This window comes from Panthera onca, chromosome D4 (genome assembly GCF_046562875.1).
Source record: "Panthera onca isolate mPanOnc1 chromosome D4, mPanOnc1 haplotype 2, whole genome shotgun sequence".
Lineage (NCBI taxonomy): Eukaryota > Metazoa > Chordata > Mammalia > Carnivora > Felidae > Panthera > Panthera onca.
This window is the reverse complement of record NC_138351.1, coordinates 41,533,290-41,556,848: the sequence shown is the minus strand read 5'-3', so window position 1 is coordinate 41,556,848 and position 23,559 is coordinate 41,533,290. Positions and strand designations below refer to the sequence as shown.

Genomic DNA, 23,559 nt, shown 5'->3' with positions numbered 1-23,559 from the left:
CCAAACAGTGCCAGTGTTACCTCATTAGACGCGTCTTCCAGCTTGTTCTGGTAATCTGTCAAGGTACGCCTCAAAGTCTCAAGGACAACAGAGAAGCTGGGAGGTTTATCTTTGTCCTTGTGGATGCCTAGAGAAAAATGTAAGATGAAAATACATCCCAAAGTCACAAAGAGACAAAAGCTAAGCAAAGAGTAACAGAGAGATTACAATTAGATAGAGCTGAAAAGGTATTAGGAAACATCGAGGAGAGTCGTATTCTCCAAAGTATACTGCTGTATAGCCAAGTATTAATAGCCTTTCTAAACAAGTGATCAAATTAAGTTCATAGTATATCAAGTTCAGACTTACGGCTACTTCGTACCTTACAAAGGCCCACACTGTAGTTAGTAGTGAGCTCTTTTCTTTTTTTCCTATCTTCTAAATAACATATGTGTACATACCTGTTATCCAACAATTAAATGAACAGTCTATATACTAACATTGTTTGGGGGAGTTATATACATTTACTCTGGTCCTTGTGTTTCTGATCAGTCAGGCTTATTTTGCTTAAATAACAATTTCTGAACCCAAGAGCACATCATTTTCTGTTATACTTGGAAATATTCTTCAATCCTTAAAATTCTCAAGTTACAATTTGAAATAAATAATAAAAATGCTATTATCTACACAGGCCCACATCATGTTTCAATTAAAACCCTTAAAACTGATACTTATTGTAAAAATATGAGTATTTCCATATTATGCCCTCAAACTATTTTAATTTAGTTGGGCCATAAGTCAGTTGAGCTAATCAAGGTCACATGGTCAAATGTAGTTCAAAAGATTAATCCAAAATAATCAAAAGTTTAGTTTTAAAAGCCACTTTAAATTGATTGTCCACTGTACTTCTGTTAAACAAATAGCAAATTTTAAAATATTCTTATTAAAAGATTTTTCTTTTCATATTATAATTTCTCCCTAGCATATTTTATAATCTAAATATTTCAATAAACAAGAAACATATTTTCAACAAGGGTGATTTCAAAAAGAAGCATTCATAATATACGTTTTATTATTCATTCATATACTTTACTGAATTCCTACTATGTACTAATCCAAGGTATTAGACACATGGAGGTAAGTAAGATTGGCGTGGTATCTGTCCTCATAGAATTTACAGTCTAAAAAGAGGAGGAAAGAGAGTAAGCCAGTAATTACATGAGATCATTTATCCATTCTTCATGTATTCAATTGCTGGAACTTTGGAAAGATGGGAAAGAAGGCAATAATAAAGGAAAGAAGAATAATGGAAGGAAGGAAGGAAGGAAGGAAGGAAGGAAGGAAGGAAGGAAGGGAGAGAGGAAGGAAGAAAGGAAGAAAGAAAGACAAAAATAAAAGGAGAGAGAAAGAAGAAAAAATTTTGGGCTCAATCACAGACTAACTTTATCTCAGCACATTGTTGATATTTAGTGTTTTAATTTTGGATAAAATGTTATTAATAAATTGATTATATTCATCAAGGTATAATTTAAACACTATCTCAAGTATGGGTACACCTTAGATTTTTTTTAATCAGAAGAAGAATATTTAACTTAAAAACCAAAAGTAATATAGAAGCAACACATATTCCAGCTGGGCAAAAAAAAAAGACGCTGCTCTGAGCCATGATAATGGAGAAGACAGTACTCTTTGTAATTACTATGAGTTAGAAAGACAACTCATTAAAAATTTTATTAAAAGTCTTACCAAATATATTTTTTAAAAAATTGCTCTTGCACAAGATAAAAAAAAAATGTAATGTATAATTCTTTTCTTTTGCTACTACACAAGTAGGCCATGAATAAATCATTCAAGGACACTCGGGAAATCTGCTGGCTTTTACAATAAGGGAGAAAACTTCCTCTTAGAAATTCAGAAGAATAAAACCAGTTTAATATGAGTGTTGAGGGGTAAGGGGACAAAATGACCTCTCCTTACTGACCCATGCATATTCTTACATTCTACATAAAATAAAGTTTCTTTGCTTGAAAATGTTTATACAATAAAGTTCAGTTGAAGTAGAACGTATACATTAAGTCACCCACATCCATCATAAAAAGAAATAGTTCCTGGTTCCTTAACATGGCAAAAGGCTTATAAAGAAAAAGAAAAGGTCACTAGGACCCAGGACCTTATTGACTAATTTGACTTACCCTAATAATAACCACTGCACTATGGCCCAAGAAACAATAAACAGTTAAAGATAACAAAAGGAGTTCTAAAAACGCAGATAAAGAGCAATAAAAAAACAATTTGAAAAGTGGTCATAAATGGCTTTTCAAAGGTCAAAGTCCAAATGAAGAACAGAATGTGTCAGAACACTATATACTTCAACAGCACTAACTCAAAACCTTCCAATGTCGTCTATATGTGTACGTCTCTGTATTTGGATGCCAGCCTATACTTGCACATCACCACTATCTGCTTCAATCCCTCTTACTCGCTTTTAATATTAAGACCATTTCAACTCTGGATATTCCTTGGCAACATTTTTTGTTTGTTTGTTTTTTGTTTGTTTGGGGTTTTTTTCACATTTTATTTCATATTACTACGAGACATCATAACACTTACATTAAATATAAAAATATATGCATGTGTGTGTACCCATATCATAACCCAGTGAATGTTTTATTATTTATAATAATATTCTTCTCTTCTGGTATGTACAATATGATTTTGTTTTGTAGACACCTACTTGAGCATTATTATCTTTTGTGATTCAGGGCGAATTACCTGAATCTGACTCTGATTAACAATTCCACTAGGGTTGTGGCATAATTATCTGGCTGAAAAGGCCAACCTCAACTGGCTGTGCTTCTTATCAGAGAAGGTTCTCAGGGAAGAATAAATTTTCCATCTTGTTTGGGACTAATCAATCTCTTGTCAAGGGCATATATTTCTTTCATTATCTCATGGTAGATTAGAAACTGCTAGCCTAATATATAGCACCCAATTTCTATGTTTCTTAGGTATAGACTTACCTAAAATTATTACATAAAGGCAAATCTTTTTTTTTTTTTTTTTAATGAATAGCCCATAGCAGAGAGAAGATAGAAAAAAATGGCTACAAGCTCTCTATTTAAATGTTTTCTTTCAGGGGTGCCTGGGTGGTTCAGTCAGTTGAGTGTCCAGCTGGTGATTTTGGCTCAGGTCGTGATCCCAGGGTCATGGGATCGAGCCCCATGTCAAGCTCCACGCCAAGTGTGGAACCTGCTTGGGACTCTCTCTCTCTCTCTCTCTCTCTCTCTCTCTCTCTCTCTGTCCCTCTTCCCCTCTCACACTCTCTCTCTCTAAAATAAAAATAATAATAATAATAATAATAATAATAATAATAATAATAATAAATAAATATTTTCTTTTAGACAAGCTCAAAAACTAAGTATTTCTACACGACCCAAATAAACCACTGCTTTTGAAGCTAGTGTTACTACTTCGGTACCCTGTAATTCCACAGTAGAAACATTAAATTGAGTCTATCTCTTCAACTTTCTCAGACATTCATTCTCTTATCTACCTCAGTCTCCTGCAAGACTCCAAAAGGGGAGAATTATTAAGAAATAATGGAGACACATAGGGTGCCTGGGCAGCTCAGTCAGTTAAGCGTTGACTTGGGCTCAGGTCATGATCTCACAGTTCGTGAGTTCGAGTCCCACGTTGGGCTCTGTGCTAACAGCTCGGAGCCTGGAGCCTGCTTTGGATTCTGTGTCTCCTTCTCTCCCTGCCCTTCCATGCTCAAACTCTGTCTCTCTCTCTCAAAACTAAGTAAACATTTAAAAAATAATAATAATAAAGAAATAACGGAGAGACAATAGAAGACAAAAGACTGAGATTTTTTTAGACTACATATATGTGTGTATATGTATATATGTATAAATACATGTAGAACATGAACAGTCATGTTCATCCTTAGAATAGGGGGAAAAAGAAAACCCTGTTATTTAATGTGGATTTTTAATCACATAGTAAAACACAGAAAATAACATACAAATGGGTTTTACCTTCACCTAAGAAAGTCTAAACATTTAATACATTGATGATCAAGAAAATTCCTTTTTCACTCTAAAAGCATTAGATATAAACATTTTGTTGGCAGTTATGCTTTTCAAACTGAGACTACATTCTGTATATCAATTTGCTTTATTCACTGTGATCATAAACAAACTTCTTCCTTATCTTGTAAACACAGGTACCCATTCTGGAGTTCTTAAGGAAAATGGCTTATAACTTTTTTAACATACAGAGAATATTTATAATGTAAGTCTTGCTCACCCACCCCTATGTCTCCAGGGAAAGTAAAAAAAAAAAAACAAAACAAACAACAAAAAAAAACCTTCCTTTACCAATGTTTGAGAAATGTATTGGTGAGGGGAGTCCCAGAATCTTTCATGAGCTAGCTCTATATGGCTTGATAAGCTCTGTGCAGCTGAAAGGCCACAGATAACAGCCATCAGGCAGGGTCCCTGAAATCAATGAAGACAATGGTATCTGGAGTGACAAAGACCAGGTGGTAGCACTTAACTTCCAGAAACAAAATGGACATGTTTACCATAATGGAATCAAAGTAGTAAACAAAACAGTTTTACCCACAGAGATCACAGGTGTTGGCTAACTGATCATGGTGTTCATAGGAGTAAAATACATACTCTACTTAAATGTTATATGATTTGGGGGGGTGTCTGGGTGGCTCAGTTGGCTAAGCATCCAACTCTTGATTTTGGCTCAGGTCATGATCTCACCATTCGTGAGCTCCAGCCCCTCATCAGGCTCTGCAATGACAGTGGAGGGCCTGCTTGGGATTCTCTCTCCCTCCCTACCCCTCCCATGCTCGCTTGCTCTCTCTCTCCCTCTCTCTCCAAAAAATAAAGAAACTAAAAAAAAAAAATTATTTAATAAAATAAAATATTATCTGACTTGTATAAGAATAAAAGTTCTAAGTCTGATTACCAGAGGTAGGACTTAAATCAACTCAGAAAAGAGTCTTTGCTCTCAGTCAATTATCAGACTTGGGCTAGTTCATAGACCAGGTGTCCCTTGAATAAAGAGGTAGGGTCCCATTTGGAAACCCCAACATACTGCCATAAGGTCATACTGTAAATCTTCTTCCTAGCCTTTCTCAAAGAAACATGCAACCATTTGCCAAGGTGACTATGCACTAGAGAAGGGGAGTTATTCACTGGGATAACTAGACACTGGATCTGAACTAACACTAATTCCTGAAGAACTAACATGCTATTATGGTTCACTAGTCAGGGTAGGAGCTTACAGAGGTCAAGAGACTGACTGAATTTTGGCTCAGATATTTCGCCATTGGGCGCAGTAGGTACTTGAACCCAGCTTATTTCCCTAGTTTGGAATCCATAACGAAGAAAAGACAAATGCAGAAACTGACACCATATCCATATTGGTTACCTGACTCAAGCACTAAAGGATTTACAGAGGAAAACCAGACAGAAAAAAAAGCTAGTGGAAGTCACTAGCACTTTTACCCACCAAAATAGTAAATCAAAAGTAATGCCACCTTTCTGGAGAGATTGCAGAGATTAGTGCCTCTGTTAAGGACTTAAAAGATACAGGGGTGGTGACTTCAACCACATGAGCATTCAACTTATCTGGCTTAGTGCAGAAAACAGATGAATCTTAGGGACTGTCAGCATATTACTGTAAGCATAGTCACATGTGATTCTAAGTGCAGCTGCAGCAAAAGATGCAGTTTCATTGCTGGAGCAGGTCAATACATTTCCTGGCAACTGGAATGAAGCTATTTCTTCCAACCTTTTAGAAAAAAAAACTACCTGAACAGTTTCTTTCGGCTGTCAGGGCTAGCAATACACCCTCACAGCTTTACCTCAGAGCTATATGAACTCTGGCACAATCCAGTCTATAGGAACCTTGATCAACTTTTCATTACAGAAGACTCTCATGTTCTACTTAGCTCCCTACCAAGTTGATGACGGCATTCTGACTGCTCAAGCTCAAGCAGGTCCTTACAGAATCTTAGTGTAAACTTTCAGGGAGTTGCAACAAAGCAAGTCATCTTCTACAGATAACTATTCTCTTCTCAAAAACCAAGCTATAGGGGGTGCCTGGGGGGCTCAGTCAGTTAAGTGTCCAACTCTTGATATCGGCTCAGGTCATGATCTCACAGTCATGAGACTGAGACCTGCATCAAGCCCGGCATCCAGGCTCTGTGCTGAACATGGAGCCTACTTGGGATTCTCTCTCTCCTCTCTCTCATTTTCTCAAAATAAATAAACATTTTTAAAAAATCAAACTTGCTACTAGTCCTCAGCAGATAATACATCCATGGCCACCAATTTACCAAGTGACCTGAATTGCCTATCATAAAATCATTACTGTCTGATCCACGATCCATAAATTTTGGCACACAGAACAGCACTCTATCATCAGATGCAAGTGGTCTATACAGTGTGAAGGCACAAGTAAGTTACATGAGCAAATAGTCCAGATTCCAATGGGCCCTATTCTTGTTATATTGCTTCCTCTCTTACCCACACCCTGAATCCATGAAAAATTTCCTATGACCCATTGACTAATGGGAGAAAAAAATGGGCTCAGTATATAGACAGTACTGTATGATATGCTGGCACTAATTAAAAGTAGACAGTTGTGGCACTACAACCCCCCTCAAGGGTGGCCCTGAAGGATAGCAGTGAAGTGAAATCCTCCCAGTAGTCAAAAACAAGTTATGGACCTGACTATTATTTTGCCTGGAATGACCAAAAGTGCAAATATACACCAATTTGTGGATAGTAGCTAACTACTTGACTAAAATGGTCAGGGCTTCAGAAAGAACACAACCGGAAAATTGGTACCAAGGTGATCCGGGCAGGAGCATGTGGGTATACCCCTCCGAACGGGCACTGTGCCGAGGCCAGCCAGTAGAAAAAGATCTTAATAATCAGGAGGACAAAATGAGGCATTCTGTGGATGTCAGCATCTTTTCCCAGCCTCCTTTGTCCTTACCACCTTTGTTTTCCTTAGAACAAAAGGATCATGGCAGCAAGGATGGGCTCAGCATCCTGAGCCCATACATGGGCTCAGCAACATGAACTTCCATTCACCAAGACTGATAGGAATACAGCCCCTGTTGTATGCTAAATCTATCAAGAGCAAAGGCAAACAGTGAACCCATGAAATGACACCATTATTAGGAGACCAGCCAGCTACCTGGTGGCAAGTTGATTTTACTAAGTCACTTCCATCATGGAATGATGGAATGTTTTAGTCTTACTAAGGTAGACACTAACTCTGGGTATAGAGTTGCCTTCCCTGACCATAAAATTTCTGCTGAAACCACCATCTGTGATTTTACAAGACACCTTACAATTACAGACTCCACACAGCACTGCTTCTAACTAGGGAACTCAATTTACAGCAAATTAATATGGAAAACGGCTCATTTTTATAGAATTCACTGGTCTTACTATGTTCCCCATCACTCTGAAGTAGCTGGCATACAGCATAGTTGAATTGCCTTTTGAAGAGTCATTACAGTGGCTGGATGGCAACATTTTGAAGAACAAGGATAATATCGTCAGGATATAAACTGTGCTGTGAGTCAGCAATCAGTTTGTGGTATGTTTTTGCCCTAGCCAGGATTCATGGTTCCTGGAATCAAATGTTGGAAATGGGACTGGCTCATCTCACTATTACACCTAATGATTCACTAGTGATGCTTTTCCCATCCCAAAAACTGTAGATTTTTTTTTTTTTTTTTGGTCTAAGTCTTGATTTTTGAAGAAGAAATGCTTCAGCATGAGACATACCAACATTCCATTAAAATGCAAGCCGGGAATATCACCTAATCATTTCTGGCCTCCTCAAACCAGGAAACCAAAGAGCAAAGAAGGTTCTTCTATACAGGATAATTGGCCTTGATTATCAGGGGAAATTTTGTAGTATGTCTAAAGCAAACTAGAGCAGTCTAAAATAACAGGACATCCCACAAGGCATGTCTTAGTACACTAATGTTCTGTGATAAAAGTTAATACACCAGGGGCACCTAGCTGACTCAGTCGGTGGAACACACAACTCTCGATCTTGGGGTTATGAGTTCAAGCCCTGTGTTCGGTGTAGAAATTATTGTAAAATAAAATATTTTTTTAGGAGCACCGGGGTGGCTCAGTTGGATAAGCATCCGACTTCGGCTCAGGTCATGATCTCATAGTTCGTGAGTACAAGCCCCACATCAGTCTCTGCACTGACAGTGTGGAGTCTGCTTGGGATTCTCTCTCTCTCTCCCTCTCTCTCTGCCCCTTCCCTATCTGCCTGCTCTCTCTCTCTCTCTCTCTCTCTCTCTCAAAATAAATAAATAAATAAACTTCAAAAAGAATAATAAAATAAATAAATATTTTTTTAAAGTTAATAGACCAGTAATCTCACTTCTGCATATATACCTAAAAGAATTGAGGGGCACCTGGTTGGCTCAGTTGGTTAAGCATGCGACTCTTGATTTCGACTCAGGTCATGATCTCATAGTTCGTTGGATTGAGCCCCATGTCAGGCAGGGCACTGACAGTGTGGAGCCTGCTTGCATTCTCTCTCCCCCTCTCTCTTCCCCTCCCTTGCTTTCTCTCTCTCTCTCTCTGAAAATAAATTAATTTTAAAAAAAATAATTGAAAGCAAGGTCTTGAAGAGGTGTTTCCACATTTATAGGAGGAGTATTCCCAATAGCCAAAAGGTGGAAGCAAGCCAGGGCGCCTGGGTGACTCAGTCGGTTAAGTGCCAGACTTCAGCTCGGGTCATGGTCTCACGGTTCATGGGTTTGAGCCCCACATCGGGCTCTGTGCTGACAGCTCAGAGCCTGGAGTCTGCTTCAATTTCTGTGTCTCCCTTTCTCTCTACCCCTCCTCCACTCATACTCTGTCTCTGTCTCTGTCTCTGTCTCTCTCTCTCTCTCTCTCTCTCTCAAATATAAACATTAAAAAAAAAAGGTGGAAACAACCCAAAGGTCCATCAACGGATGAATGGACAAACAAAATGTAAATATTATTCAGCCTCAGAAAGGAAGGATTCCTGTCACATGCTATAACATGGATGAAACTTGAGATCATTGTGCTAGGTGAAATAAGCCATTCACAAAAAGACTAATACTGTATGATTCCACCATATGAGGAGTCTAAAGTAGTCAAATTCACAGAAACAGAAAGTAGAATAGTGGTTACCACAGGCTAAGAGTAAGGGGGAAGGGGATATGATGGTTAATTTTATGCATAAACTTGACTGGGACACAGATATTCAGTGAAACATTATTTCTGGGTGTGTCTATAAGGATGTTTCTGGATGAGATTGACATCTGAATCAGTAGACTGAGAAAGCAAATTGCCCTCCCGAGAGTGGGCTGGCCTCATCCAATCTTCACTGAAGGTCTGAATAGAATAAAAGGCCCAATAAGAAGGAATTCTGTCTCTCTGCCTGTCTGTCTTCACGTTGAGACACTGGTCTTCTCCTTCCCTTTGACTCAAACTTAGACTGGAACCACACCCTCAGTTCTCCTGAGTCTCCAGCTTACCCACTGCAGATCTTGGATTTCTTAGCCTTCATAACAGTGTGATTAATTAGTGATCCCATTGGAGCACTCTTATTAAAGTCACTCCCTTTGATTTTACAAACGGAAACTATGAGCATGATGAAGTAGGCCAATTTTGGTCTGTACACCTGTGGATTGGGACGTGAGAGAAGTAAGTGAGAAGAATTTGGCAAATGACACTAAGGAGACCTATGTGCTGCTCTGATAGGCATCCGCAGCTTCTCATTGATCCATGAATATCCAGTTAAAAGGTACTATCCATGGGGTTCACAAGGACAATTAAAATTCTCAGGAAGATACCAGATCTAGGCAATAGTCCTTTACTAAAGAAGTAAAGCAGGAGAGAGAAGAGGAGAAGTCCAATCTGTTGCCCTGATTATCCTAAGAGCAGTCCCTGAGACTGCCCAATCCCTGGGTGATGTATATATGCCTAAAGGCATCAAACTCTGTTACCATTATTTCCCAGGGTCCTCTCCAGTAGAAAGAAAAAGAACACCTCTAGAGTATTACAAACGATTTCCTCAAGGAAGGAAAGGTTGATGAAGGTCAGAGGGTTCTATTTCAGTCAACACAAAAATCAAGCACCCTGAGGAGGATCCAAGACTGAGCCACAAGAAAAGTTTTTTTTTTTTTTCACGTACATAACCAAGGAAAAAGTACATTCTATGTGTTTATTAACATCCTCAGGCAGAGGTGAAACTGTATTAGAAGAAACACTTGAGGCAGGGAGACTGCATAGGTTCAAAGTGGGAAAGGATATCTCCCCATACACACCCTGCTGTAAGAATTTTCACCAGAAAAGAAAGGAGATATGAACAGCTATAGTACTTCAGTTTTGGTGGAAAGTAGACATAGGAAAAATAAATATCCCTGTTCAAGCAAATGAAGACAATCTTGTCTAATAAAAGTAGGCAATCAAGGTGACATTTCTATGGCCGATTTTAGATTGTACATCTTTTCCACTTAAGGTCAATCTTCCTGGTTACTCCTTATGGACTGCTACCCAAAAGATATAATGATATAATGATATAATGTACACATTATACCCTTATAATTAGGAAAGAGACTCCATGACTACCTTTATAACCTTAAAAACTGAAATGCAAAATAGACATTCAACCTGATACTAATTCATTCACACTTATATTCATTAATATTCAACAAATATTTGCTGAGTGACTGCTTTGTGCCAAGGAATGTTCTAGCTGCTTAAAGTACATTAGCAAATAAAAGAGACAAAGATCTTTGCCCTCATGGAGCTTGGACACTGTAGTGATTAATTTTATGTGTCAACTTGACTGGGCTAAGGGATGCACGTAGAGCTAGCAAAACGTTTCTGTATGTGTCTGTGAAGATGTTTCCGAAAGAAATTAGCATCTGAATCAGTAGACTGAGTAAAGATATGCCCTCACCAATGTGGGCAGGCATCATCCAATCTATTGCCTCCCTACACCCCACTACAGACAAAATGGCAGAAGAAGGGCAAATTCTCTCTTCTAGAGTTGGGACTTCCATCTCCTCCTTCAGACTCCAGGAGCCCCTAGGTTCTCAGGCCTTTGGATTCAGACTGAATTATACCAATGGCTTTCCTGGTTCTTCAGTTTGCAGATGACACACAGGTCATGGCATTTCCCAGCCTTCATAATCACATGAGCCATTCCTATATATATATATATCTCATATATATATATGAGATATATATATATATATATATATGATATATATGTGATATATATATCACATATGATATGAGGTAAAAAAGGAAGTAAAGCATTCTTCCCTACTTGCCATACTGAAGAAGTATATATATCCTATATATATTGGTTCTGTTTCTATGGAGAATTCTAATACTGATAAAATAAGTACACCATGTAGTGTGTTAGAAATGTTGGACAGCCATAAGGGCTACAGGAAAGAAAAAACGTAGAGCAGAAAAGGGAGAGGTAGGGAGACAAGTGAAATGGGGGTGAGCAGAGGGTAGCCTTCATAGGGTGAGATCTCAGCATGCAACTCTTAATCTTGAGGTCATAAGTTTGAGCCCTACATTGGGGGTAGAGCTTTCTTAAAAAAATAAAAACTCTCACTCACATTTAAAAGAATGTGAAATAAATAAAATAAAATAGACAAGAGAGAAAGCTATGCAGACACATCTGTGTGAAGAACTTTCCAGGTGGAAAGAACGGCCTGCACAAAGGCCCCCAGGGCAAGAGCATGTTTGGTGGCCTCGAGAAACAGCAGGAGGCCAAAGTGGCCCAAACAGAGAAAGGTGCAGGGGAGGTCAAAGGAGTGATCAAGAATAGGGGCAGACCGGGTAGGGTCTTGAAAGCCCTTGCTGGCACTTTGGCTTCTATGCTTCGTGAAAAGCAGAGCCCGATAAGGTTTAAGGCAAAGGAATGGCAGGCTCTGACTTAGGTTTTCAAATGATCATTCTGGTGGCTTTAGAGAAAACAGACTGAAGGGAGAGTCAGGGAGAAGCGGAGACGGGTTAGCAGGAGGGGGCAGTGTCGGAGGCATTAGGAAACAAAGTGTGAACTGTCACACTGATCAACGGTGAGAAAATCACGTTAAATCCTCTAAGTAAATGAATTCCTGAATGTCTTGGACCAGCTGCAACTTTGCTTCATCCTCTACCTGAAGATAACCTGATGGGTTACTCTTGCTTCAGAAACATTTCTTAATGTAGAAGTCCGCAGAAGCTGAAGAAGACGGGGAATAGAACACCTGGCAGCTTCTGTCAACTCCAGACTAAAATTCATCCAAAAAAGTAATTTTCATTCACTCCATTTTATTTTTTTTTATTTTCTGTTTTTTTTATATTGAATATAATTTATTGTGAAATTGGTTTCCATACAACACCCAGTGCTCATCCCAACAGGTGCCCTCCTCAATGCCATCACCCACTTTCCCCTCTCCCCCACCCCCCATCAACCCTCAGTTTGTTCTCAGTTTTTAAGAGTCTCTTATGGTTTGCCTCCTTCCCTCTCTATAACTTTTTTTTTTCCCCTTCCCCTCCCCCATGGACTTCTGTTAAGTTTCTCAGGATCCACATATGAGTGAAAACATATGGTATCTGTCTTTCTCGGCCTGATTTATTTCACTTAGCATAATACCCTCCAGTTCAATCCAGGTTGGTACAGCCTCTCTGGAAAGCAGTGTGAAGGTTCCTCAAAAAATTAAAAATAGATGTACCCTATGACCCAGCAATAGCACTGCTAGGAATTTACCCAAGGGATACAGAAATGCTGATGCATAGGGGCACTTGTACCCCAATGTTTATAGGAGCACTTTCAACAATAGCCAAATTATGGAAAGAGCCTAAATATCCATCAACCGACAAATGGATAAAGAAGATGTGGTTTATATATACAATGGAACACTACTTGGCAACGAGAAAGAATGAAATCTGGCTATTTCCATTTTAAAATGCAAGTCAAAACAAACAATTTTGTAAGCATCTAAATTTCTTCCATAGATTGCTCTTCCTGGACTGGGGAGTGTAGATACTGAGTCTATATTGAACTGAAAGCTACAAAGAGGTAAAAAAGGAAGTAAAGCATTCTTCCCTACTTGCCATACTGGAGAAGAGTCCATCTCTCTTGAAAACCCTTCTGGAGGTAGCTGAATTAACTTTGTAACGAATTCTAAGGCTGAGCTATCATCACAGAGTAACAACATGTCTCTGTTTGAAATAGACTTTTTTTTTTTAAACACTTATACACTGTGAGATATATACATGTTTACATCACACATGCACACAGGATGTTAGCCTAGATAAGTTTTTACGTTATTTTATTTGCAAGGAACAAAATATTTGTTCAACTTTGTGTAGGCGAAGCCAGGCCTGACATAGCAGACGATCTTAATTGTTCGGGTTCTTCCACAAAATATCAAGCAATAAAGTTTATTATTTACACCTCTCTTGGGGAAGTAACAAAACCCCAACCTTACCCTGGTTCAGGGAGTACTTCACAGTTTTAAAGGGCTGTTTTGTGAAAGCCGAGGGCCAGAGGGAAATCGAGTCCTAAGCAGGTAAACGTAGCCAGGGCGCCAGCGAGAAAAAAGATGGCACACTCAGAAGAGTTCATCAGAAGAGAATCTAACCAAGATATTTTCAGAAATGACAGGTTTTGGTAAATTATTTTAACAAGCAATGCTTTGCCTTGTAAAGGCTGACCTCTACAGACTGCATGATCTGGGCTCCTCTGCCCTCGGACTTCTGGTTGGATTTGGACAGTGAGTGCACCAGGAGGAGGTTAAGAGGATGGAGGAAGAAAGAAAAAAAAGGAAAGAAAAGAATGGCCTGGTGTTTGTTTCCTCTGTTTCCTCTGCTCTGGTGCATTCCTGGCAGTGGCTTCAGTTTTTAGCAGCTACAGCTCTTGTCGGGCAGGCCCCCCTCCACGGTGTGGCTTGTATTGTGACAATGTGTCCTCCACCGGACCCTTCAGGCTTAGGCCTGGGGTTGCTTTCCCACTGTTACTTGTTCTTGCCGCCCTATCCTATCTTATTAGTTCTCTGAACCTGTCCATGTTTCCGTAAATATCCACAGATCAGAGAAAAAGTGGTTCTTGGTGGGTAAAAGAGTAAAAGAGCCAGCACCACACAGAAACAAAACCCACTCTACGGCAAGACAAACATCACTAATCACCATACAGTCCCTTTTCCGGAAATGCTTTATCTATAATATATAGAGTGTGCATTTATATGGGAAACTAGGAGTTTAAAAAGGATGGTTATTGAAAGATGAAAAGAAAAAAAAAAACTTTAATAGTCTTTTCCTATAGGCTTAGCAAAAGCTTATGAGTTCCTTTGTTATCAACTATTTCATGTTAAAATTGAAAGGAGATATGACCTCAATATTTTTAGTTTTTTTAATTCAACTCTGAAGAAATATTTAAAGTAACATAGAAGTATCAGATACACCATGATAACTTAACAATTTTTAAAGCTCCTAATACCACTAAGCAATGATACATCTCAGTACTACTGCAAAAGAAAATTGTATCCTCCACAGCTTTAGTAAATATAACTGAACACTGGATATCTATTTGTTTAATGTTTATTTATTTTTGAGAGAGGGAGAGCACAAGCAGGGGAGGGGCAGAGAGAGGAGGGGACAGAGGATCTGAACTGAGCTCCATGCTGACAGCACAGGGCCCAAACTCAAGAACCACAAGATCACGACCTGGGCTGAAGTCGGACAGTCAACCAACTGAGCCACCCAGACACCCCAAGGATATCTATATTTTTATGCCACTTTTATACACCTTGATTTTTCCACAGTAGCAAACCATGAAACACTACTGTTTTGGGGAAAAGTTAAAAAAAAAAAAAAGTTATCTGTTAATTTCTTAATTATGGCTAAAACAGCATAAAGGAAAAAAGCAGACAAAAATAAAAAACCCACCAGATAATAGCAAAACACACTAAATTTCTAACAGTTCACCAGCACAAGTCTGCAGATCTATAAGGTTCAAACGGGCCCGATCATATCCCTCTGCTTTTTCAAGCACAACAAATATCCTGAACTTACAAGTTCCTAAAGAACTCATTTGCCAAATATCTATTCGATTCCTTCAAATAACTTGAGTCTAGGAGTTCAATTTTAAAGTGGAATGAATTTAATTTTACATGCCTTTTGAAAAACACAAGTCAGAAAGCAACTAAATAACTTGAGACCGACAGTAGGGCAAAAGGAAACTGAGGTAGAAAAGTAAAAGTATTTAAGTCAAAGCTACTATTACACACATAATGGCAAAGACACAAAAAAATTAAGGACGTAGAAATCGTGAACAGCATTCATTAGCCAGCTAAGGCTTCCGCTAGTTCCCAAACTATGCCTACCTAATATACAATTTTTATACTTCTTTATCTTAATAGCTACACTAATACTAAAACCCAAACATTTTTCCTAAGCACTCTTATCTGCAGAGTACGTGTAGTAGGGTAGCAGGAAGCAAAGGCGAAAACCAGCTTAGCATATGCACTATGTTACAGGCTGTGTCCTACATAACCTTTTGAATGCATGACCTTTAAGTTGTTGAAGGTTGCCTCAGAATTTGGCTCAATTTGATGGAAACATCTGTTCCCCTCGCAGGTATACTGTAAGGACTTTTTTCTCAGTTGGATTCAGAACACAGCAAGTGAGCCCTTGTCTGTCCAATCATACAGACCCCAACACTTGTAAATCAAGTTCTGGGAGGGCAGCAGCAGGTCCACATTCCGTCACCCTTTCTCAGCCAGCTAGGCCAACTGACCGCTGTGAGAACTGCTCTTATCATGTCATCAAATCGAAACATGTTGAGATAAGGGACTGGAAGAGGCATCTGCAGAATTCCCAAAATGTAGTGACTTTGGAACATTGACAGATGCAACTGTCATTTTATACCTTCAACTAACCTGATGTCCACTGGCCCGACACAGTAAAGCTGTCCAAGATCGATTCCAATTCTTTCACGTTATTTTCACATGTCTCTACTAGAAAGGCCTGGTGCTTCTTAGCCTTTTAATTAAGAAAACAATTACACATAATAAGGTCACATATTATAAGAGCTACAGATTTGTGTGAACATATATGGCACTGTTAAGTATAAACAAGCTAATAATTACTCCATTCAAATCTCTTATTAATAAACCTCTTTCTGTCTTAATCATACCTTTTACTTGGCTGAATGTAACCCTGTGTAAGGTCTCGATAACAATTTACTGAGGCCTTAGTGCCTGGCACTATTTTATACTTAATAATTCTTTTTATCCCACAGCAACCCAAGAAGTAAGGGCTATTATTATCCCAATTTTACAGATAAGAAAACTGAGACAAAGAGGAATTAGGAAACACGTTACAAGATCGAGATTGCAGTCGTGTGGCAAACGGCCAGATGGTGGTCAAAAGTGAATACAGTATGACCACAGAGAAGGAACTGCAGCAGTCTACACAAGAGGAAATGGTAGCATAGGCGAGGGTCTTGGTCATGAAAAGGAACAGTGGGGGGCAACATACTTAGGAGATGGAATGACCAGGCCTTGGGACACCGCACTGGGTTAGACTTCATCAGATTAAACTGGATTAGATGTGACTGGATTGGATTGGATTGGATTGGATTGGATTGGATTGGACTGGATTGATGACCTTGGGTAAATGCTCAGATAGAAGGAGTCAAGAGTGATCTCAAGTTTCAGGCTCGAAGATCTGGCAGATTTCAGTAGTACAGTGAGAACAATGAAGGTACAGAAGGTCTTATTTGGACTGTTTTTGTTTATTTACTTGCTTGTTTTTGGCAGCGAGTACAAATGAATTTGGTTTCGATCACATTTCATTGCAAATAGCTTTTAAGACATTCCTAGTACCAGCACAACACCTGACAAATAGCAGGCTTTAAATAAATATATTTGAATTAACAAAGAACAAATAAAATAGAAAGATATGGGAGGCAGCTGGACATAATGGTATAATGCTCAGAAGAGAAGTCAGGAATAGGTTTGGAAATCACATACAGATATTCCCTGGGGCTTACCTAGAGAGCATTAGACAGGAAGAGAACCTAGGACAAGGCCTTAAGGAACTACAGAAGTTAATAGTTAGAAAAGAAAAAAACCAGCAAAGACGATTGAAAAAAGAGAAAGAAAAACAGAAAAGTATAGTGTCATGAAAACCGAGAACATTTCCAAGACAGAGATGTCAGTTATGTCTAATGTCACAGAACATTCAAACAAAATGGAGACCAAATAGTGTTCAATCGGCATAGAGGTCACTGGTGACCTTGATGAAATCTGTTATAATTCAGACTGGAATAGGTTGAAGAAGCAATAAGCCTGAATTTTGGGTTTTTTCCTGACTGAGAGCTAAGTCAGCGGAAACAGGAAGTTTAGATACCTCTTTCCCGGTAAGAAGGGAAGGAGAAATAAAGGGAAGTAGTTGGAAGGAAGAACGAAGCCGGAGAAGAGTTTTGTTTTTTTTAATAAATGAGAAACTTAAGCATCTGTAGAAGCTGATGAGGTGGAAACACTAGTGCAAGAGTGCCTACATATACAGAAGAAATGGGAGAACAGATCATACATGGCAAAATTATATCCTTAAAATACGTAAAACTAATAATACTTCCTTTAGATGTCAGTTCAATTATCACTTTTTCAGAAAAGTTATCCTTCTCTTCACCCCCCTGACTACATCAATTCCCTCTATAAGATTCTCCTCAGCAATTATCACAATTATGATTCTGTATTTATTTGAATAGGTCTTTTATTAGCCTCTATTTCATACTATTTAAGCCCCGTGAAAGGAGATATGGGAGGGGTTTTGTCCTCACCAGTGTATTGCCACCACCTAGACAATACTGAATATCAAAAGTAATAGTTAAAAAACCATTTTTATATGTATGTATATAAAATACATATTACATGTATATAATTTTTAATTCAAATAGGATCATAGTATACATGCTGCTATATAACTTACTTTTCCATTCATATTATGTCTTTGACATCTTTCCACATCACATTTTTTTAGTTTCGTAGTACTCTATTGTTTAGATGTACCATTAATTAACTTAACTAGTCTCCTATTGCTAAAATCTACAGGTTATTTGCATTTTGGGCTATTACTGATAATAGTACAATATACATCCTTGTATGTGTACTCATATATCTTTGCATAAACATGTAAGTATACCTGTTCCATAAACTGCTAGAAATAGATTTGATGGGTAAAAGGGTATGAACATCTATTTTCAGACAATTGTTACCAAATTACTCTCTAAAGAGTCCTACCTTGTATAATACCATGTCCAGTATAAGTGCCTATTTCTCAATATCTTCCCAATGATAGGAATTATCAACTTATTTTAATGTGCATTTCTTTAACTTAAACATTAAGGATCTTTTCATGTTTACTAGCCACCTGTATGTCTTTTCCTGTGAACGCCTTTCCACATCATGTGCCCGTTTTTACATTACATTGTCCATATTGACCATAGTGATTTATAATAGTCTTTTCTTTTTTTTTCTTAATGTTTTTATTTATTTTTGAAGGAAGAGAGAGACAGAGTATGAGCAGAGGAGGGGCAGAGAGAAGGAGACACAGAATCTGAAACAGGCTCCAGGCTCTAAGCTGTCAGCACAGAGCCCCATGCGGCGCTCTGCTCAAATCCATGAACTGTGAGATCATGACCTGAGCCCAATGTCAGACGCCCAACCGACTGAGCCACCCAGGCGCCCCTTAGTCTTTTCTAAATTACAAAAACGATCCCTTTGTCATACATATTGCAGATCGTTATTGCCAATTTGTCACTCACCTTGTAATCATGTTCGTAGAAACAAAATTGTATTTTTTAAGTGATCAAATCTATCAATAATTTGCTTTGGGACTTCTAAATTTTATGTCAGACCTTCTTTACTCCAAGATTATAAAATAATTAATTCCCTTTTTCTTCCAGTGCTTTTTCACTTTCTTTTTTTATGGCTCTTTGATCAATCTAAAATTTGTTTGATATAAGCAATATGGCAGGGATTTAGTTACATTATTTCCTCTTATGTATGTCCCATTACCTGAAAACTCTGGGATAATTTATCTTTAAAACACTGATTTGGCATACTGTGATATTGTGATTTATAGTAAGAAATATAATTCTGGTCTTTATCCATGGTTCCAGGCACATAGCTCCTAAAACCCTGGTAATTTCCTTTCGGAACAGTCCTAAGTCCATCTTTTATTATATTAATCAGTTTTGTTCCCAATTCCTGAAATAACTTCAGGGTCAGAAAGGTAAAATGGATGTCTTTTGTTATTCACAGCAAACTCCTTTCAACCACACCTCATTTTATGTCAATGCCTGGGAGGGCTTGTCCTCGGGCATGCACACAGTCTGACAGACTTGTCAGGAATGACTGTGATATTATATTGAAGCCTGGCTTCCTAGCAATCACCTCTGGGTCTTAATGTTCAGTCGGTCTTTGGTTGTGTTTAAGCCCCCTTGCACCAGTAAGGCTTCCACTCCGCGTTAATGTGTCTGTGTGTAGCTTGGGGCATGCTTCCGGTCTGCCTCACATCCTGCTCAGATTGCTCTTGAGTGGATGCCACCTACCACACGTACACGGCCTTCCCAACTGCCGACTCAGCTGTCACCCCATGAGGGGTCCTCTTGGCTGTCTCTTTCTCTAGTTCTCTATTTTAAACTTCTGGCTGCTGTGTCATTTTATTGTATCATAGAGGTACCAGGTTCCTCTTAATCTCTCTTCACCCAGATTCATATTGTTGTCAACCATGGCTCTGAGGGATGAGACATTCCAGCAATCTGCCTCTCCCAGGAAGAAAGCATAGCCCCAGCCTAAAGGCCAAGGAGAGAGGAAGGGCCCAACCACCCAGGGTACAGCTTCTGTAACAGGGAGCACGATGGAAAAGGGGTTATGGAACCAACCATCACTCAAATGCCCCCAGGTTCTCATTGTTCTTACTGAAATTTCGTTGATTTTCTTCTTTTTAATAGTTTGAGATATAGTTTACATACCATAAAAAGAAATCACAGTATACAATTCAATGATTTTTAGTAGATTCATTGAGTTATACAACCAACACCACAATCAATTTTAGAACACTTTCTTCACACCAGCAAGAAACCCCATACCCATCAGCAGTTACTATCTTCCCTTAGTCCCTTCAGCCCTAGGCATCCCTAATCTACTTCCTATCTCTACAGATTTGCCTTCTCTGGGCATTTCATATAAATGGAATCACACACTATGTGGCTTTTTATGTGTGGCTTCTTTCACTAAGCTTAATGTTTTCAAGGCTCATCCATATGAACTTCATTTGATGATCGGTACCTTGCTTTTTCTTTATGCCTGAATTATATTCCATTCTATGGATGTAACAACTTTTGTTCATCCGCTCAGCAGTTGATGGACATTTGGGTTGTTTCAGCTTTATGGCTGTCATATAAAATGCTGCTATGAACATGTGAGTGCATATTTTCATTTCTATTGGCTATATACCTAAGAGTACCATTGCAAGGTCATATGGTAACTACAATTTTTACATTTTGAAAAACTTCCAAACTGTTTTACAAAGTGGGGGGTATCATTATACCTTCCCAACAGTAGTGTATGAGAATTCCCAATTTTTTCACATCCTCACTAATAACCTGTTATTACTTGCTTTTATTTTATTATAGCCATCTAAGTATGTGTGAAATAACTTGTCATTATGGTTTTTAATTTTTTTGAGTACAGCTCATTATGGTTTTGATTTGCATTTTTCTGATGACTGCGCATCTTTTCACATGTTTATTGGCCACTTATAGGTTTTCTTTGGAAAAGTCTCTGTTCAGATCTTTTGTCCATTTTTCAAATGGATTTTTTTATTATTGAATTGTAAGAGGTCTTTATATATTCTGGATAAAATTACTTTACCAGATATATGATCTGCAAATATTTTCTCTTTTTATGAGTCGTCTTTTTATTTTTCTGATGCTGTTCTTTAAAGGACCAAGGTTTTTAATTTGATTAGCATATTTTCTTAAATGATAGTTTCTCCTTTGCCCTCAGGACAATTTCTAAAGCTTTATATGATTTTTTTTTAATTTTTCATCAGTTAAATTGTTGTTCTGCTAAGTAGAGAGTTTTCCAAGCTCTTTACACTATCATTCCAGAAGTTCTTCCCTGTAATATATTTTAATATCCTAAAGATCTTCTGAATCAATATTTTCCTGGGATATTATCATATAATTATATTTCCAGAAGAACTCCAGCATCATATTCACAAGTTATATGCAGATACACACACAAAAATGCCCCTCTGCTATTTCAATACATGTACTATCTTTAATAGTACATGTAATAGTATCTTTTTTCATTAAAAATCCTGTACACTTGAGGGGTGCCTGGGTGGCTCAGTCAGTTAAGCATCCAACTCTTGATTTCGGCTCAGGTCATGATCTCACAGTCATGAGATCTAGCCCTGAGTCAGGCTCCAGCTGGGCATGGAGCCTGCTTAATATCCTCTGTTTCTCTCTCTGCCTCTCTCTCTTCCTCTCCCTCCTCACACACACCTCCCGTGCACATGTGCACAAGCACATGCTCTTTCAAAAAAAAGAAAAGAAATCCTGCACAGTTGAGATTATTAGCACCATTTTACCAATGAGCAAACAGATTCAGAAGGATAATATCACTAAAGGTCACACAACTATTACAAGACAGGACTGAAACTGAAACCCAGATCAATCTGTCTCCAAAATGTATGCTGACTGAGGCTAAGTCCTCACCAATATCAAGGAATAAAACTTAACAGAAATATAAATGTAAAAAGTCAGACAAATTGCACACTTGGAGTCAGTTTAATATAAAGGGTTCAATTAAAATCCTAGTTCAACAATAATTCTTCTCTCCCAACTATAGGGCTCAATCCTGACTAAAAGACAAGCTAAAATTTCAACACCATTACAGTTCAAAACCAAATTTAATGGCAAATTAGCCAGGAGACACTGACTAGTATAAAATGTTTCCAAGAATAAAGAAGAGGCTTGACCAATGACGAGGCTTAAAAGGAATTAAATATGCCAAAAAGTTGCTATTACATTCACAATTAGTAGATTATAATTTTCTACAAAGATACCTGGCTAATAGTCTCTTAATACAAATCTAACTTACATTTAATAACTAGGTTTATGAACCAACTACTGACCAGAAAAACTGTCATTGTTTTACAGGTGACAATTTTCCTTCCCAATAAATTGTTTTGGTTTTATAATTTTGAAGCTTTCATTCTTTATTCATATATCAAAAGTGTTTGAGCTTTTCTGAAATGTGGATTGTACTTATATTTAAATATTTTTTCCCAAAGTTGTTAGGTCCCTTAATAGCTTTTTGATGGGCAAAAAAATTCTAGAATGAAAACAGAATTTATCTGCTAAGTAAACTGTTGGGTTGAAAACAAAGTGCCAAGCAAGAATAAAATACTAAGTTTCTAATTTTTGATTAACATGTTTTATCATGTGACATAAAGAGTAAGTTAAGGTTAAATGTCACATTATTGACTTAACAAATTCTATAATTCTGTAATTCTAAACATCCACAGCAGTTTAAAAGGAAAACTGTAGGATAAAAGGACTCACTTCTTTTTTCCTTGGACATAATCCACATAAAGAGTTTGTTACCCTCACAATAAAAATCTCTTAAGCTGTGTCGGGTAACCAGATGATGTTTAGATGAACATTTATTGATTACTCACGATGAACCAACGACTACTTTAGATGTCACAATGAATCTACAACCAGTGTAGACAGGGAACTAAAAATATAAAAATATTCAAAGAAAATTCAGAAAAATGTGTGACTGGCAGACCTTAATGTATTATTAAAGAGGAGTCAAGGTTGGCTATAAAATACCTTTACCCAGAAAGCACAATGAGATGACAAAGACCTAAGTTATATTTCCACCCTGGTATGCTATATCTCACACACTGCTAAAATGAATGAATTGCTGCTGGCTCAATCTAATGCATCATTCTCTTTGTTTCTTCCATAAGCATCTTATCTTTCTCTAGTCTACAAAGACACATCCTTCACTTTTTTACTAACCATGCATAAATATCTCAAATGGATATGCATATGAATAAAAATTTCTAATGCAATCTCTTGAAGAAACATACAAAAAGCATATGCAAATATTCATAACTAGAAATTGACAAATGGGTCTTCCTGATCTGCAGTGGAAAAAGTTGACTCAAGTCATTAATAACAGTAAAAGTAAATAAGGGACACTGTTAATAAAGTTAAAAGTAGTAAAAAAAAAAAAAAAAAAAAACATAAATACCTTTATTTAATCACTAAGATTTTTAAATGAAATTTGCACTTTAAACATAGGTTGAACTTTTGTAGCAGTGATACATAATCCTTATAATTTCTGAACTTTTTAAAAATGTTTATTCATTTATTTTGAGAGACAGAGCATGCATGTGAGCAGAGAGCAGAGAGAGAGAGATTTATTCCCAGGTCAAAGAGAAT

At 37.8% G+C, this 23,559-nt stretch overlaps 1 protein-coding gene across 11 annotated transcripts in view; it reads right to left on the bottom strand.

Moving 5' to 3' along the window:
- The window catches only part of CCDC171 (coiled-coil domain containing 171), a 308,137-nt gene that overhangs the window by 188,961 nt on the left and 95,617 nt on the right, over positions 1 to 23,559 (bottom strand). For all 11 annotated transcript variants that reach the window (XM_078436783.2, XM_078436780.2, XM_078436779.2 and 8 more), the window contains 2 exons: positions 15,965 to 16,067; positions 21 to 127 (listed from right to left, as the gene is read on the bottom strand). In XM_078436783.2, the coding sequence (XP_078292909.2) occupies positions 21 to 127; positions 15,965 to 16,067 (210 nt within the window). The remainder of the gene's footprint in view (positions 1 to 20; positions 128 to 15,964; positions 16,068 to 23,559) is intronic.